This window comes from Arvicola amphibius, chromosome 15, assembly GCF_903992535.2.
Source record: "Arvicola amphibius chromosome 15, mArvAmp1.2, whole genome shotgun sequence".
Lineage (NCBI taxonomy): Eukaryota > Metazoa > Chordata > Mammalia > Rodentia > Cricetidae > Arvicola > Arvicola amphibius.
Window position 1 is genome coordinate 14,962,223 of NC_052061.1, and position 15,961 is coordinate 14,978,183.

A 15,961-nucleotide genomic window follows, 5' to 3' on the forward strand; every position below is an offset into this window, starting at 1 on the left:
AGGTCCTGGAAGCATCTGCCTCAACAACACTGAAAAAGCAGGTTCCCAGGCCCCTGGCAGCACCTGCAACACCCAGGGCTGCCTCCGGAATCTGCATTTTTGGCAAGCTCCTGGGAGGGCATGGAGCAATTCAGGTTTAAGTGCAGTGGAGAAGACCACACGTTTCAGATTCAGACAGCAGGGTTCAAATCCCAGCCTTTCCACTTACTGCTGTGTGACCTCCAGCAGGTCTCTCAGCTTTTCTGTGTCTTCTCTTATCACCTGAACTTCGAGGACTCTCTGATTCACCCTGTTTTCTCAGCACCTGGTAAACTGCAGTTTTACTAATGTGTCTGATTCCTAGCCTGTCTCCACAGCTGGGATTCCTGCGCCGAGAGGCCAGGCATCTTAGTGCCATGCACTGCTACGACCCTGGCTCCTAGGCCAGGGCTGTGCTCACTGCAGGCACTCAGTACTGGCTGAGGGATGGCATGCATAAACAGGGGCTCCAGGTGCCTTCCCCTGCTTGAGGATTACACCGTTGTGAAACATGTACAACAGAAGGGGAAGATGGGGTGTGTAGGGGAATGGCCACTTTCACTTTGGAGCGTAGCTGGCCTGTCTTCCCATGCTAGCCTCCTGTATCTCGGCTGGATCGGCCTGTGGTGACACATGCCAGCCAGCTTCATGGTGGCTGAACTCTTGGCTTCATGCCTGGGGTGGGAGACTTCCGCTCTTCCCTGATGGAGGTGGGGCTGGGAAATCCTCCCTTCCTCCCTCCTGCCAGGGTCAACAGATGGAGGGTTGGCAGTCCTTCCTCTGTAGCCCCAGTGTCTGAGTTCTGAGGCACTGAGGATGAGACCGTGAAGCTGAAACTAGGAAGAGCCTGCCTGCAAAGCACTGTGGTGGTTTTTAATTTTGGCAGAGCCGGTACGACCACAAAGAAGATGCTCTGTTCTGACACCCAGGTCGAGGTCCCACCAAGCATCACCCCTGAGGTCTCTTCCCCCAAGTGGATGCACCCGTCTCTGAGCACACAGCCTCCACACATCACCTTGTCCAGTTTCCTTTGCGTAGTATGTATCCTGGCAGCCCTGTTCACGGGCTAGTCCACCGGGGGCCATGTAGATGCATTGTGGAAAGCAGAAACTACCTCCCCTGTCTCCTAGGCTGCCTTGAGGGGCACACGATACCCCAGAATAATTCACTGTCACTGAGTAATGAATGAAGACCTGGGCTTCATCTCACCCAGGTGGCTTTTCTTTCCACTTTGAAATTCTCCCTGTCCCATCTCTTTCCTCTGTCCTTTGCAGGGTTGCAGGGGTTCTGTCTTTGCTATCCCAGTTCCTAGTGTATGGGCACATGCATCTACCCTTCCTGGCCTCAGTTTTCCCACTCCCACTGTGGAGTGAGGATATATGTATATGTGTGTGGGTGTGTGTGTGTATGTACACACACACACACACACACACACACACACTGGGGGGAAGGAAGACAGGCTCTTGCTATGTAGCACAGACTGCTTTAAACTTGCAATCCTCCTGCTTAAGTGCTGTGCTCACAGGCATGCGCCACCATGCTGGCTGCACAATGCTTTATGTGTGGCTGTAGCTGTCATACCATCTGGACAAGGGACTTTGCCTTTCTGACCTCTCCAAAGGGAGACTGGAGTAGTGCGTGGCACCCAAGCACCACCACTGTTTTTTACTGTTGTCTCTTGGAAGGCCAGCCTGCGGGGAATTTCATCTGGCCAGCCCCTCAGCACATGGTCACAGGTGGTTAATATGCCCTCAGCCCCATTCCTGTCCTCCCAGGCAGCTGATCTGTGAGCCATCTTGTCTCTTGCCTCCCATCAGCTGTCCCTAGCAGGCCTCCATATGGAAGCCAGAGGGAGGGCGCAGTGGGAAGTAGATTCCTGGCCACTGTATCTGAGCCTTGCCATGGTTCTGCATTTCCAGAGGTCCAGCTCTATCCATGGCCTATGAAGTCACTCCTTGGCCCATCCTCTGCTTGGTAGCGGTGCCCATTACCCTGGAACTCCTTATTCCTCAAGCCCTTGGATGCAGCTGGCTATCTGTCCTCAGTAGCCACCTTGCTATCCCCTTCCCTTCTGGGCTGTAAACTGTCTTGATCAGGGATGGCATGGCTCCAGGAGAAGCGCCCAATGCTCCCATGCCCAGCAAGAGCCCTGACTCCTGTCCGTCAGTCCCCACATCCCTCCGCCCCTGCTCTCATGATCTGCCATGAGCAGGTGGTTACTACTGTGTCCCTCCACCTTGGTGAGCTCCTGGGCATTGGCCAGGTTGTCCACTGCGATGGCCAGGAACACATTCAGCAGGGTGTCTGTATGTAAAGTCAGGGAAAGCAGCCGATGGGAGCACTGCCCAGAGCCGGGGCATCTGGGTCCCTCCTCCTCCGCCCACACCCAGTCTGTCCCTGGTCCCTATGAAGGATACAGTTCCCGAAGAGGGTGAGGACGATGAAGTAGATGGAGAACACCATGCCGCCTTGCACACCCCCCTGAGACTTGATCCCATCATACATGACCTCATTCCAATCCTCGCCCGTCAGAATCTGAAAGACAGGGACAGACACACAGCCAAACCTCTCTCAGCCAGCAGCTCGTTGGAGCCACAGCTGCAGCCATGATCTGTCGGGCCAAGGTCTTCCTCGACCTCATGTGAGCTCCCATCACTGTGCCTGTAACTGGGGCTCTCAATTTGGCTGTGGGAAATAGGGGGCTTGGGTGCCTCATGGCTTGCTGTAATCCTGTCTTCTCTGACGTGACACAAGGGTTTGCTCTGGGTTGCACGGGTCAGGGCACAGGCTCAACTTCCAGTGAGTTGGTATTTGACCCTGTCTCAAATAGACAGACAAACAACAATTTAAATGGCAGGAGTCCTGGGGATGTAGCTCCAGTGGTAGAGTCCTTGCCTAGCTTGTCATCTGGCATGGTTAATGGACCGTGAGCTGTATGATGTAGGATTCCTGCTAGTAGAATAATAAGAAGAAAGAGAGCGAGAGAGGTCCGGGGAGCAGCTCAGTAATAGAATATTTGCCTAGCATGTATAAACCCTGGGATTCTTTTCTTTCTTTCTTTCTTTTCTTTCTTTCTTTCTTCTTCTTTCTTTCTTCTCCTCCTCCTCCGTCGCTTCCTCTTTTTTTTTTTTTTTTGCTTTAAGACAGGGTTTCTCTGTGTACTCTGGCTGGTCCTGGAACTCATTTTGTAGACCAGGGCCGGCCTTGAACTCACAGAGATCCACCTGCCTCTGCCTCATGAGTGCTGGGATTAAAGGTATGGCTACCACTGCCTGGCCGAAACCTGGGGGCTCTAGCCCCAGGATTGCATAGACCAGACTGTGACACAAGTCTGTCATCCCAGCGCTGGGAGGTGGAGGCACAAAGATGAGGAATTCAAGGACAGCCTTAGCCCTATAGCTAGCATGAGCTAGCCTGGGCTACATGAGACCCTGTCACAAAAAGGGTAATTTATGGAGCAAGATTCCACTGTGGCATTTTGGGGTTCAGCGCTTGTGAGGGTTAGGGAGCCTAAGGTGTGTACCCACCCAGGACTGCCCTGTGCAATGTACAAAGGCAGGTCACACACTGGGAGCAAAAAAAGCTGGAGCAAAAGGTGGCAGTCCCACTGATTAGCATGGAGGAGACCACAGGGGATACCAGGCTTTCTCGTGTGTGTGTGTGTGTGTGTGTGTGTGTGTGCGCGCGCGTGTGTGCTCGTGTTTAAGGTAGGGTTTTGTATAACTAGTTGCCTTCAACCTCCCCAAATAAGTAAGGGATGACTTGAACTCCTGATCCTCTTGCTTCCCCCCACTCCGTGCTGGGATGATAGGCATGTGCCACCGTATCTGGATCCAAAAAGATACTTGAGCAGTGCTCAAATGCTTGAAAAAAAAATCGAGGGGTGTGATGTGAGTTCATATAAGTTCAGCACAGAAAGACAGACTCACCACAATCTCGCTCAGGCTGAAAACTCAGGTTGACCTAGCGGATGGACTAGCTGATTAGAGGCCAGGGAGGGGGTGGATAAGCCCCCATGAAGAGCGGTGGGGAGAGAGGGACAGTGGTGACATGGCATCTTACATACAGCTGTGATGCTCTGGGTTGTATGATGTGCTGAGCCCAGGGCCATGCACATGGTGTCAACATTCTGCCATGCCACAATTCCCACCCTATGTAGATAATCATCCCACAGCCTTTAAAAAGTTCTCTGTCTCTTCAAAGACATACACTAAACATAAAAGTATGTGTATGTGGTGTGTGTCTGTGTGTGGGTTTGTGCATAAGTGGAGATGCCCTCAGAGGCCAGAAGAGGGCGTCAGATTCCTTGGAGCTGGACTTACAGGTGGTTGTGAGCCATCGACATGGGTGGTAGGAACTGAACTCGGGCCCTCTGAGCAGTACATGATATTAATGGATGATTTTCTTCCTTCTTCCTCCCTTCCTCCCTTTCTTCCTTCCTTCCTTTTTCCTTTGAGAGCCAGGCCATCTTCAAACTTAAGTTACACTTGTGTATTTTTTAGTGTGTGTGTGTGTGTGTGTGCACGTGTGTGCATGCTCACGCATATGCCACAGTCCTAGTGTGGAGGTCAGAAGACAACATGTAGAAGTCAGTTCTCTCCTTCCACCATGAGAGTCCCAGAGATCAAACCCAACTTGTCAGGCTTGGCAACAAACACCTTGCTACTGAGGCATCTCATCCGCCCATGGATCTTTTAATTTTTTGAGTTGGGGCCTCACTGTATAGACCAGACTGGCCTCAAACTGACAGAGATCCACCTGCTTCTGCTTCCAAAATACTGGGAACATACCATGCCCAGGCCTTGTGTCTTTTAAAAAGAAAAAAAAAACAACAACAACCCCAGTTTCCCTCCTTCTATCATAGTCTCCCGAGGATGAGGGAAATGGGGAAGAATTCTAGAATGTTTCTGTGCTGTGGCTAGGCCTTCTCGCCTGGCACTGTTAGTCAGGGGTACATCATTCTCTGGGAGGACCAACCTGTGCCCTGCCCAATGCTGAACATCACTGCCTCCAAGCAACCAGATGGCCTCTGTCATTCACCCACTCAACTAGGTGTGACCATCAACACTGTCTGCAGACAATGCCCTGTGCCCCTGGGGGACTGCATTCCCCTGGAGCTTGGCCTGTCAATCATCCATTCTCTGGCTTGGGATGTACTTCACAGCTGTCCTCTCTCGGGCCTTGCCTTGCCGCTCTAAGAAAAGGAAGGATGGAAGCCACATCTTCTATACACTTCCTTCTCCCAAAGAAAAACATAAATTTGAATAAATCTGGAGATTTCAGATCAGCCAGTCCCCAAGCCTTAGTGTAGGTGCCCCAACAAGATACAAGCCTCCTTATCCTGAAAAATGTGGAGACACTTGCTTCCAAGAAAGGCAGATGCAGCCGGGCGGTGGTGGCGCACGCCTTTAATCCCAGCACTCGGGAGGCAGAGGCAGGTGGATCTCTGTGAGTTCGAGGCCAGCCTGGTCTACAAGAGCTAGTTCCAGGACAAGCTCCAAAGCTACAGAGAAACCCTGTCTTGAAAAACCAAAAAAAAAAAAAAAAAAAAAAAAAAAAAAGAAAAAAGGCAGATGCATTAACCAGGCCTTTCTCTTTTTGCTTTGGGTGGGGCCTCACAGCATGGCCTTGAACCGGAGCTCCTCCAGTCTCAGCCTCTGAGTACTGGGATTACAGGTGTGTGCTACTACCCCAGGTTCTCTTTCCTTTTCAGTTGTCCTTTCCACGCCTCTCCTTCCCCCTTTCCTTTTTTCAACAGTGTTTTATGTAGCCCTGACTGACCCCAAGTTCATTAGGAACTGAAAATGACAAACTCCTACTTTCTCTTGCCCCAACCTCAAGTCCTGAGGGTGACAGTCCAGTGTGCATCATGCCCAGCCAGCTTTACTGGCTGTATTGATACTTAAGTAGCTAGAGCCCTGCAGACCCTGGAGGGATGGTTTTGCCCTGGGGAAGCCAATTCCTAGAGATGGGGAAGAATCTGGCCATTGCTCTGACAGCTGTCAGAGTCACTACTGCAGGGGCAGACGCTCCACTTTACTTGCACCTTCTCATGGAAAACCACAAGCAAGGCTCTTCAGTACTCCAGCTGGCCTTGGTACTGTCCTATGTGGTCCTGTAGGCATCCTAAACTCTCTTGGATGTACTAAGTGACAAGCTATCCTCTCCTGTGTGTGTGCATGTGTGTGTGTGCATGCGTGTGTGTGCACGTGAGTGTGTATGTCTAGAATACAGGGCCTCATATGTGCTAAATAAATGCTCTAACACTGAGCTACATCTCCAGTAACAATAAAAACAAGCATTCCAAAACAGTCAGAAAAGGGAAGAAAATAAAGGAATTCAGGGGTGTTCCTGGGCTGCTGGGCAGCCCCTTGCCCTGTGGTTAGGGGCCCGCATCGGCTGATAAGTTCATACCTGAAACACAGTCATTATTGCTGCTGGAAAAGTGCGAAGTTTGGTGGAGGAGTCCCCTCATCAAATTAAACCTGTGGACAGCAAGGACATTTCGTGTTAGCCCTTCCGCTCTAAGCTTGGTTCAGTTTCCTGGTTCCATGGTATGTGTAGGGTATCTGTTTCCCCAAGAAGATAGTGTATTTGGGTACCAGAAGCTCACTGCCCTAGATGACCATTCGATGTCCTGAGGGCAAGTCACAGGATGAGGTCCGGCTTGAAGGAAACCGGGTGGTGGTGGGTGTGGTGTCACGGAAGCTGAGCATGAGTCCCGGGTGGGATGTCCAGATGTCAGGCAGTACTTACTGGCCACCAAACAGCTGCATCCCCAAGAGGGGCAAAGACAACGATAACAGGAAGAGGAGGAAACAGCAGACTTATGATGGACTTCATGGAATTGAGGAGGGAGACAACCAGGTTTCTGAGAGATGCCCAGTACCTGCCGACCGAAGCCAAGGTGGGGATCAGAGCAGGGTATGCACGCTAGGTAGGGTGCCCTCCTCATCCCCTCAACAGAGTGCTAAGAAACCTCAAAACTTACTTTGTGACTTTGAAAATACGCAGTAACCTGAGAGCTCGTAACACGCTGATTCCAAAGGATGTACCAGGTTTTATGACAGCCCAGATGACTTCAAAGATGCTCCCAATGATGACCTGCAACAGAGAATTTAGTCTCGAGGTCATGGTTGACCTCAGGTCTCCCACCCATTTCCAGGGCCTGAACCAGGTCCACCCCTCAGGGAACATAGTGGCCTCTATCGGGAAGTCTCCGCAGGTTAGGCTTATAGGAAGCCTGTGAGGCTGGAAAGAGGTAGGACCTGGCTGGAGGATATCACCAGGGGTCAAAATTCCCTCCTCCTTTAGTTTGTTTCTGCCAGGTTTTGTTTGTATGTTTTGTTTGAGACAGGGTTTTCCTGCATAGCCCTGGCTGTCTTGGAGCTCACTCCGTAGACCAGGCTGTCCTCCAACTCAGAGATCTGTCTTCCTCTGCCTCCAAGGGCTGGGATTAAAAGCATGCACCAGCATGCCTGGGCATCTGTCAGGTATTTTGTCTCAGAGACTAACAGATGGTGGCCCAAACTCATCTTTTTCCTCTATGTTTTTATTTATTAAAAGTGCACATATGCCTGATATCCCAGCACTTTGAGGCTGAGGCAGGAGGATCACTGGAAGTTGGAGGTCAGCCTGAGCTACAAAGAAACACTGTTTCAATCTCTCTCTCTCTCTTCTCTCTCTCTCTCTCCTCTCTCTCTCTCTCTCTCTCTCTCTCACACACACACACACACACAGCCATGAAGCACACACTATAAAATTATCCCTCCGGGTGCACAGAGGCATCCACAAGAGCCTATTGTCTGTCCAGGCTGCCCTGCAGTCTCAGAAATGCCCCATGCATCTTTCCCCTCCTGAGCCACAGCGCTGAGATCTCTGATCTGCTTCCTGTCTGTGGGTCTGCCTCCTTGGCCACTTTACAGAACTGGAATTAGGTGATACGTAACCTTTGATGTCTGGTTTTCTTCACGTTTTCTCTCTCTCTATCTAATTTATATATACTTATTTTAAACTATTTATTGTTATTGTGAATATGATTGGGTATGTTGCCACAATATGAGCAGAGAACAGTTTGCAGGACTTGGTTCTCTTCTTGTACCATGTGGGTCCTGGGAGTTGAACTCAGGTTAGCAGGCTTGGCAGCAAGCACCTTTACCCACTGAGCCATCTTGGTGGCCCAATGTTTTTTTTTTTTGTTTGTTTGTTTTTGTTAAAAAAATTATCATGTAGTCCAAGTCTGCCTTGAATTCATTGTGTAGCCCAAGCTTGAACTATGAGTCCTTTGCACTATGAAGGACAAACTAATCTTGAACGATATAGCTCAGACTGGTCTTGAACTCTTCTTGATCTTGAGATAGACAGAATCTCCACCTCACAAGAGCTGGGATTAAAGTTTCTGCTACCATGGCTGGCCTCGAGATTTTGGAGATAAGGTTTCTCTGTGTAGCCCTGGCTGTCCTGGAGCTTGCTCTGTAGACCAGGCTGGTCTTGAAATCATAGAGCTTCACCTGCCTCTGCCTTCCCAGTGCTGGGATTGAAGGTGTGCGTCACCATTGCCCGACTGCCTTGAGTTTTCCATTCCTTCCATGTTCACCGCAGAACTGCTGGGGTTCTCCACTTCTACTAAGACAGGCTTAACTGTCCCTACCTACGGTGACAGCAGCTGTGTGTCCTCGGTGCCCCCTCCTTCCTCCTCACCTCACATCCAGAGGTGGTGCCAGCCTCCTGATTCCAACCACTGGACAGCCGAGGCTAACCCTCAGGTCCAGGGGCTGAAGGCATGACCCGCACACGGCTCCCTCCACTTTCATATGAAGTCCCTGGGTATCAGCTATCGCCAGTAGATCCAGAAGGAGAGCCCGAGAGAATGCGGTACTCACCCCACAGTCAAAGCAATTGAAGGAAGAGTGGAAGTAAGGCCGCGTCCCGAGCCCGTACATTTTTATAAACATTTCGGACATAAAGAGTCCTAAGAAAATGAATTCTGCATAGTCTGAAAGGAAAAAGGAAGAACTGTGGGTTAGGCCACAGGGAAGGCCCCAAGCCTCTGCTTTTTCTCTCCGTGTCTCCCCGGCAGGCAGGGAGGTAGAGACGATACTACTTGTGTAACATGGCCGAGGATAGCTATGCAAGGATTCTTTTCCCATGGGCTTCAGTTTCTCATAGTTTTTTGCCCTGGTTGATGAGGAACAGCTGGGTGGTAGGATATTGCTACGGGCCTATTTTTGTGTTGACTGATGGATTCCTGTGTGCCTTAGTACATTTACTAAGTGACTAGCTGGGTTTCGGGAATAGCCATACATGTGTGGAATGCCTGTTTAAACTAGACTCGGAGAGGCAGAGATCAGCAATAGAAAGCTGGCCTAGAATCCTCCAATAAGTCTACGGGGTATGGCTCAGTGGTAGAGCACTAACCTAGCATGTATAAAAGCCTTGGGTTCCATTCCAGCACTGCAATAAACAAATGAAGGAGCAAATGGGAAAGAAAGGACAGACTGGGGATTTAGAACAGTTCCCACAGACCTCAGAATTATGGCTCCAAAGCTAATTCTGCTTGACGATACCAAGGTTTGCATGCCTGTGCTCCTTTTGGAAATCTGTGATTTTTTTTTTTTGAGACAGGGTCTCACTACGTAGTCTTGGCATTCCCATTTAGACCAGACTGGCCCCAAGCTCACAGAGATCTGCATGCCTCTGCCTCCCCAAGTGTTGGGATTGAAGGCGTGCGCCACCACACCTGGCCTCTGAAACGGTAATCATACCCATGGGGTATGAAGCTATCAGATCAGTGTGCGGTGGCTGAAGGGGCATCAGGTCCCAGAGTCCTGTCAACAGCACTCGATGTGCCATAACGGGTCTTGATGTGGGAATTTGTCTTCTGGCCTTTCATGGGGACACGGTAGTCACCCTTTCCAGAGGACACAGAACTGGGAGCAGAGACAGCTTTCCAGCAGATAACCAAGTCTCTCCGAATGCCACATGGAAACTTCCCAGGCTCCAGGAATTCAAGAAAGGAACTGTCTGTTGATGTTCAATCACCCAGCCTCTGGTGTTCTGTTGCAGTAGTGTGGCCTGGCTAAGAGGATCGTTAAGAGCCCTAGCTAGGCCCTGCTTTAAAGAGGTGGTTTGACTCGATTACCAAAAACCCCTCATTGTGATTTCTTGTTCTAACTTCCCTTGATTTGTAGGATTCTCTAAAACTCCTTGTTTTCAGGAGAAACCCTTGAGTGTCTGGGGCAGAACAACTAGAGAAGCAGATCTGCCTGTAATAGCTGGTCCCTCTGAGATCCAGCAGGGGGCGCTCTAAGAGGACATCTTTGAGATGCTTGCTCCCTCGTTACCATGGAAACAAGGGAGCTAGTGACAGACGACATTGGAGGGACCAGGAGAACCTCAGGATGGTCAGACCCACCCTCTAAGGAGAGATCCTGAGACCCAGAAGCACATGTCATCGATCCCAACGGTATCTGCTCTGGTCTGGATTGCTCTGAAACTGTGCAAATCTTAAAATTCACACCGTTTCATTCTTTGTTCCTTACAGAACGCCTTAGGACTGAAAACCTCTGATCGATGGACGACAGCCTGAACCTGCTTAGGGGGTAGGATTTCCATCAGACACAGTTTGGACTTAGGAACACAAATCCTGGATTCATCCCTTACAAGCTGTGTGACCTAGGAAAAGTTCCTTCGCCTCTCTGTCTCTGTTTTCATTAACTGGAAAATGGGGCTAACTAAAAGATGTCTATAGACACCAAGGCCTCCGGGCAGGAAGTTCTAATCCCCTGTCTCCTTAACCAGGACAGACTGCAAAATGATTAGTGGAGGGAACTAGGTGAGTAAAAATAGTCGCTATCGAGAGGTCCTGACGGGAAGTAAAGAGCCTGTTCTACACGGCTGGCTCCAGAGGGACCAAGGCAGTGACGCAACTGGAAGTGGGTCAGGTGCAGAGGAAGGACAGTCCCCTTGGGGTGTCCTGTGGGGCCAGACAGCAGGCCTGGGGACCACGATGGCTCAAGAAAACAGTCCCTTAGACTAGAATTCAGGCCTTTTTAGGTCAGAGGCATGACCATCCCTTAGAGCTGTCCTAGGCTACTTCTGAGCAAAGGCAGGAAACAGGTCAGAAGGCTAATAGCTCCAGGAGGAGGCAGCCAGTAGGCACAAAAGATTTAGTAGTTCTCAAGGGGCCTCCAGGGGAGAGGCAGGCCATCCATATCCTTGTCAGGCCTACACTCTCTTCTGTTGATTATCCTTAGAGTTTGTTCAGTCCTGGGGGCTCCCACCTTCCAGTGCCCATGCCCAGTTTAGGCAAATCCTGACATGGGTAGAGGGGTCCTGGCATCCTCTGAGGAACTAAGGCGTGCTCACATTTGTCCTAAAGGGCCCGTTCCAGACAGAGGGGAGGCAAAAGGAGCAGGCAGAGAAAGAGAGGAGAGTGAACAAGGAAGGAGGTAGGGGCCAGGGGCCTAGAATCCCCCAGGGTGGGGTTATGGTCATGGCTCAGTGGTAGAGCCCCTGCATACTATGTGTTAATTCTAATGCTAGCATTGCGAAAAAGACGAGAGAAGAGAGGGGCAGAGGGGGTCGCTGTCTACAGGACAGCAGAGGGGGTCACTGTCTACAGGACAGCAGGGGCAGAGGCAGTCACTTGCAAGACACTTCGTTGTTTTAAGGTTCCCAACCTGAAAATGCACATCTCTCGGACATTCTGAGCAGTGCCACTGTCTCTATGTGGTCTTTTGGTCACTGTCTCTTATCACCCCCATCTGCACTCTGTCTGTATTCCTGTATCTCTCTTAGAAACAGTAGCTGTAGATTCTCAGGACTGTGAGAAAGATGGCTGGGCAAGCCTGGCTGTGTTCTGTGTCCCTTTCAATGGTTCATGTCGCAGAAGGCTGCACTACAGAGCGGGAACACTAAGAGCCAGATTGGGGCCTTAAAAGCTGGGGCTTAGTGGGAAGTGCTTAGGATGCTGACAGTGTGCCTTGTTGTCTGTCTGTCTTACTCTGAGTCCGTCTGTCTTTGCATTCAGATCTATCTCTGCCAGTCTCTCTTTTCTTTTTTGGTTTTTACTACTTTGTGCTTTGTGCATGTGTGTATGTGCCTGCGCGTGCGTGTAAGCGTGTGTGTGTGTGTGTGTGTGTGTGTGTGTGTACATGCCCATGCCACAGTGCTCCTGTGAAGTCACAGGTTTTGTGGGAATCTTTTCTCTTTCTACCAGGTGAGTTCTGGAAGTCAACTTAGGTTTCCAGGCTTCATACCCACGCCTTTACCACTGAGCCATCTAGCCAGGTCCTATCTTTTTCTCTTTCGGATGTCTGCTCCTCTGTGTGTCTTGTCTTGGCTTCCTAGCTGCGGGTGTGAGAACAGGCTCTGGCACACACCCCTTCCGTCCCCATGCCACTCACCTTGAGCTTCTGCCCAGAGCTAAGCCAAAGCAGGTGGCATCATGCCCTTGGCCCTTCCAAACTATGTCTTTGCTCAGCCGCCTCAGGTCTAACACCAGTCTAAGGCAGCTTCACATGTGGCAGTAGCTGCGTGGCCCCATTTCAGCTGCAGAAATGGTCATTGGTCCTAGGCAGGGGCGGGTTGGGGAAGGGCCAAAGGAGGAGCAGAGGCCGGCAGGGAGCAGCACTCACAGAGGAAGTCCGAGAGCCACTCGGGCTGGTTGTAGTGGACGATGGCCACGCACAGCGTGTTGAGGGCTACCAGACTGAGCACGGTCCAGTAGAAGGCCTGAGTTTTGACCATGCGGCGGATGTAGAAACGCATCCTTCTCTCCTTTTTGTGAAAAAAAGTTGAGTTCTCCAGCTTGGCACTTTTAATACTGGCTCTGGCAAAAGGAGACCCTGCCAAGGAAAGGACGGAGAAAGTGAGACTCAGGATGGCCCTTGGTGAGGAGGCCCATGGGCGGGGCGGGGGGGGGGCACAGGAGAGGACAAGATGGAGCTGTGCTGTGCTGCAAGTCCCCTGTGGGAGATACATGCTCCAAAGGCCTTCAGGAAGAGGGCTGGCAGGATGCTGGGTCCCAAGTGATCCACAGGGACTTCCACTTGCAGCATGGAGTGGCTGTTTACGGTTTGGTGCACTTTAGATGTTCAGATCAGGAGCACTCAGCTGAGGGTCACTGGAGAACTGAGGGGTCATGGGCTCTTATTAGGCCCTGAGCTTGGGACAAGACAGAGGCAGAATTCCCACCCATGTGAAAGCTGCTGTTCAAGGAGAACACACATTAAACAGGGATCTGGGACTAAGGGGATGGCTCAATCAGTAAGTGCTTGCTTCAAAACCACAAAGACCTGAGTTCAACCCCAGGACCCACATCAAACTGGAGCAGAAACTTGTAATCCCAGCGCTGGTGACAGCAGACTCGTAGGCCAGCCAGTCTCGTATAATTGCTGGGTCCAGGCCAGTGAGAGACCCGATCTCAAAGGAGGTGCAGGGTTCCTGAGGATGCTCCCTTGGGCTCTCCTCTGGGCTCCACATAAATGTCACCCACATAGATGTGACACCCCTCTAGGTGAGGGCTAGAGCAGGACCCGGTGTCCTCCCTGGCCTCTACATGCAGGCAGGGTGCACATACCTACAAACAAGGCCTACCCCCTGAGTCATCTCCCAGCTCCCAATGGCTTTTAACTTTGTTTGGCTTTGTGGTGTTGAGAGTAGAACCCAGTGCCTTAAGCATTCTGAGAGAGCACTCCCTGTGAGCCCCATTCCAGCCCTTGCTCTTCTTTATTCAAACGGAAGCAATCCTGTCAGAGCCACTGGGATGCATGCCTCCTGCCCAAGAGAATAAGTCACTTCTAACGGTTGGTAAAGGGGCCAGAGATGGAGCTGAGTAGGGAAGCAGGCCCCTAAGGCACTCACTGGGCTGTGCCCTCAGCTTTGCAAAGCCAAGTAAACAAATAAATAAAAGTTGCATGAACAGTAAGTCAAGGAATTGATCTTATTAATTAATTAATCTATAATTAAATAATTTCAAGTGATATATCATAAATAAATCAGGAACATTACAGATTGATTGATGCGCCCACTAAGGAGCATCCAAGAGTGTCAGTTTCCCCTCATCCTTGTCGGCATGGGGTTGGACCACTTTTTCATGTTTGTCAGAATGAAGGATGAAGACTAGAAGCTCACTAAGAGTGGGCATCCGTCTAACTCACAAGGTCTCAACTTGGGCTCTGAAGTACACAACAACATCACCAAAATGCTTGCCTACTAAGATGGAACAAAGCAAAGAGTGGGGCCTGCACAACAGCTCAGCTGGTAAAGGCTTCACCATGAGGCCTGATGACTGGAGTTGGAGATCTAGGACCCACATGAGAGAAAGACAACCTACTTCCACAAGTTGTCTTCTGACTTCCACACATGTATGCTGACATGCATGTCTACACATGCACACGAACACACATACATATACAAAATATTTTTGAGACAAGGTCTTACTATGTAGCCTTGGCTGACCTGGAACTCTAGGTAGACAAGGCTGGCTCAAACTCATAGAAATCCACTTGCCTCTGCCTCCTGAGTGCTGGGATTAAAGGCGTGCGCCACTACATCTGGGCAGACTTATTTTTACATGACGTGTATGAGCATTTTGTCTGTATGTATGTAAGTGCACCGTATGTAGCTGGGGGAGGTCAGAAGAGGATATCAGATCTCCCTGGACTTATAGGTGGTTGTGAGCGGCCATGTGAGTGCTGGGAATTGAACCATGGCCCTCTGCAAGAGCAGTCAGTGCTCTTAATTCTCCGAGGTATTTCTCCATTCCCTAACAAACATAATAATAATTAAAAAAGGAAATCCAGACCTGGTTTTTTAAGGCTCACACCTTAAATTACAGAACCTGGGAAGCAGAGGCACTTAGATCTTTGTGAGATCCAGGTCAGTCAGGGTTCCACAGTGAGACCATGTGTGACAATAAATAAATAATAAATAAATAAAAATGGAAGAAGGAGGAGGAAGAAGGAAAAACAGACAGACAGAACTTCAGGCCACCTGACTGAAAGCATGAAACAAATCAGACATTGCAATCAACACCTTCTCAAAGGACATGAGCAGGTGGGCCCACAAATGGAAACAGAAATAATAGTCCTTACAAACAAAAGTGTGGTTGGGCCAGACATCGAAAACAAGCTTTAAAATAGCAATACAAAGCTCCCTAACTGGGTAAGGGACTGTACAACAGCCAGGTGGGGGCCGGTGACAATCTGTCTTGGACAAGTTCATGAATGAACGTCCTGTTATTCAAGCGCAGAACGGCCTAGGGAGTAAGGAGCTGGGAGTCAGTCATTCATATCTTTGATCCTGTAATTATCCCTAGGAGCACGCCCATCGGGTGTGGGATAACCATGAATGTGCACAGCAGGGTTCTTCCTCAGAGAACCGGGCAAGGAGGAGGTGTCATCTGGTAGAGCCACCCTCGGGGCCCAGAGTTCCAGAGGAAAATGGTGCTGTGGGTGATATTAGAGGGGTGTGTATACACGAACCCCCTCCCCACTGCACCCCCAAACATCCCCAGTGCCTTTGAAGTTCGGCCACTATACTAGCCAGTGGCACTGCTGAGAGCCTTCGGCTCTCACTCAAGGTCATATCCTCTGAGAAGCCTTCCTTGACCACGCTCTACTGTGTCAGGGTGGGCCAAGCCTGGGCTTCATCTCTACAGCTCCCTTATTCTTTTGGGATAGAATTTTTTTCCAATGTGTGTTTTAAATTTTTCAAATTTGCATTAGTAAATTAACTTACTGTATGGAAGAGGTCACACGTGGGCCACAGTGTGCATGTGAAGTTCAGGGGACCCTCCACGTGGATCCTGGGGGTCAAACTCAGGTCAGGCTTAGCAGCAAGCACCTTTGCTGACCTGTCCTGGAACTCCCTCTGTTTCTGTGCTAATGTGTCTGGTGTGTATATGTTTTTGCATGCTCACGTCTGTGCATGTTTGTCT

The 15,961-nt window shown here is 50.2% G+C and overlaps 1 protein-coding gene across 1 annotated transcript in view; it reads right to left on the minus strand.

The window, feature by feature from the left end:
• Positions 1–15,961, minus strand: part of Cacna1a (calcium voltage-gated channel subunit alpha1 A) — a 270,463-nt gene that overhangs the window by 86,521 nt on the left and 167,981 nt on the right. Inside the window, 9 exon segments of the mRNA XM_038312389.1 lie at positions 2,242–2,322; positions 2,436–2,553; positions 6,433–6,467; positions 6,470–6,534; positions 6,775–6,836; positions 6,838–6,907; positions 7,010–7,122; positions 8,901–9,013; positions 12,657–12,866. Coding sequence (XP_038168317.1) covers positions 2,242–2,322; positions 2,436–2,553; positions 6,433–6,467; positions 6,470–6,534; positions 6,775–6,836; positions 6,838–6,907; positions 7,010–7,122; positions 8,901–9,013; positions 12,657–12,866 — 867 coding nt within the window.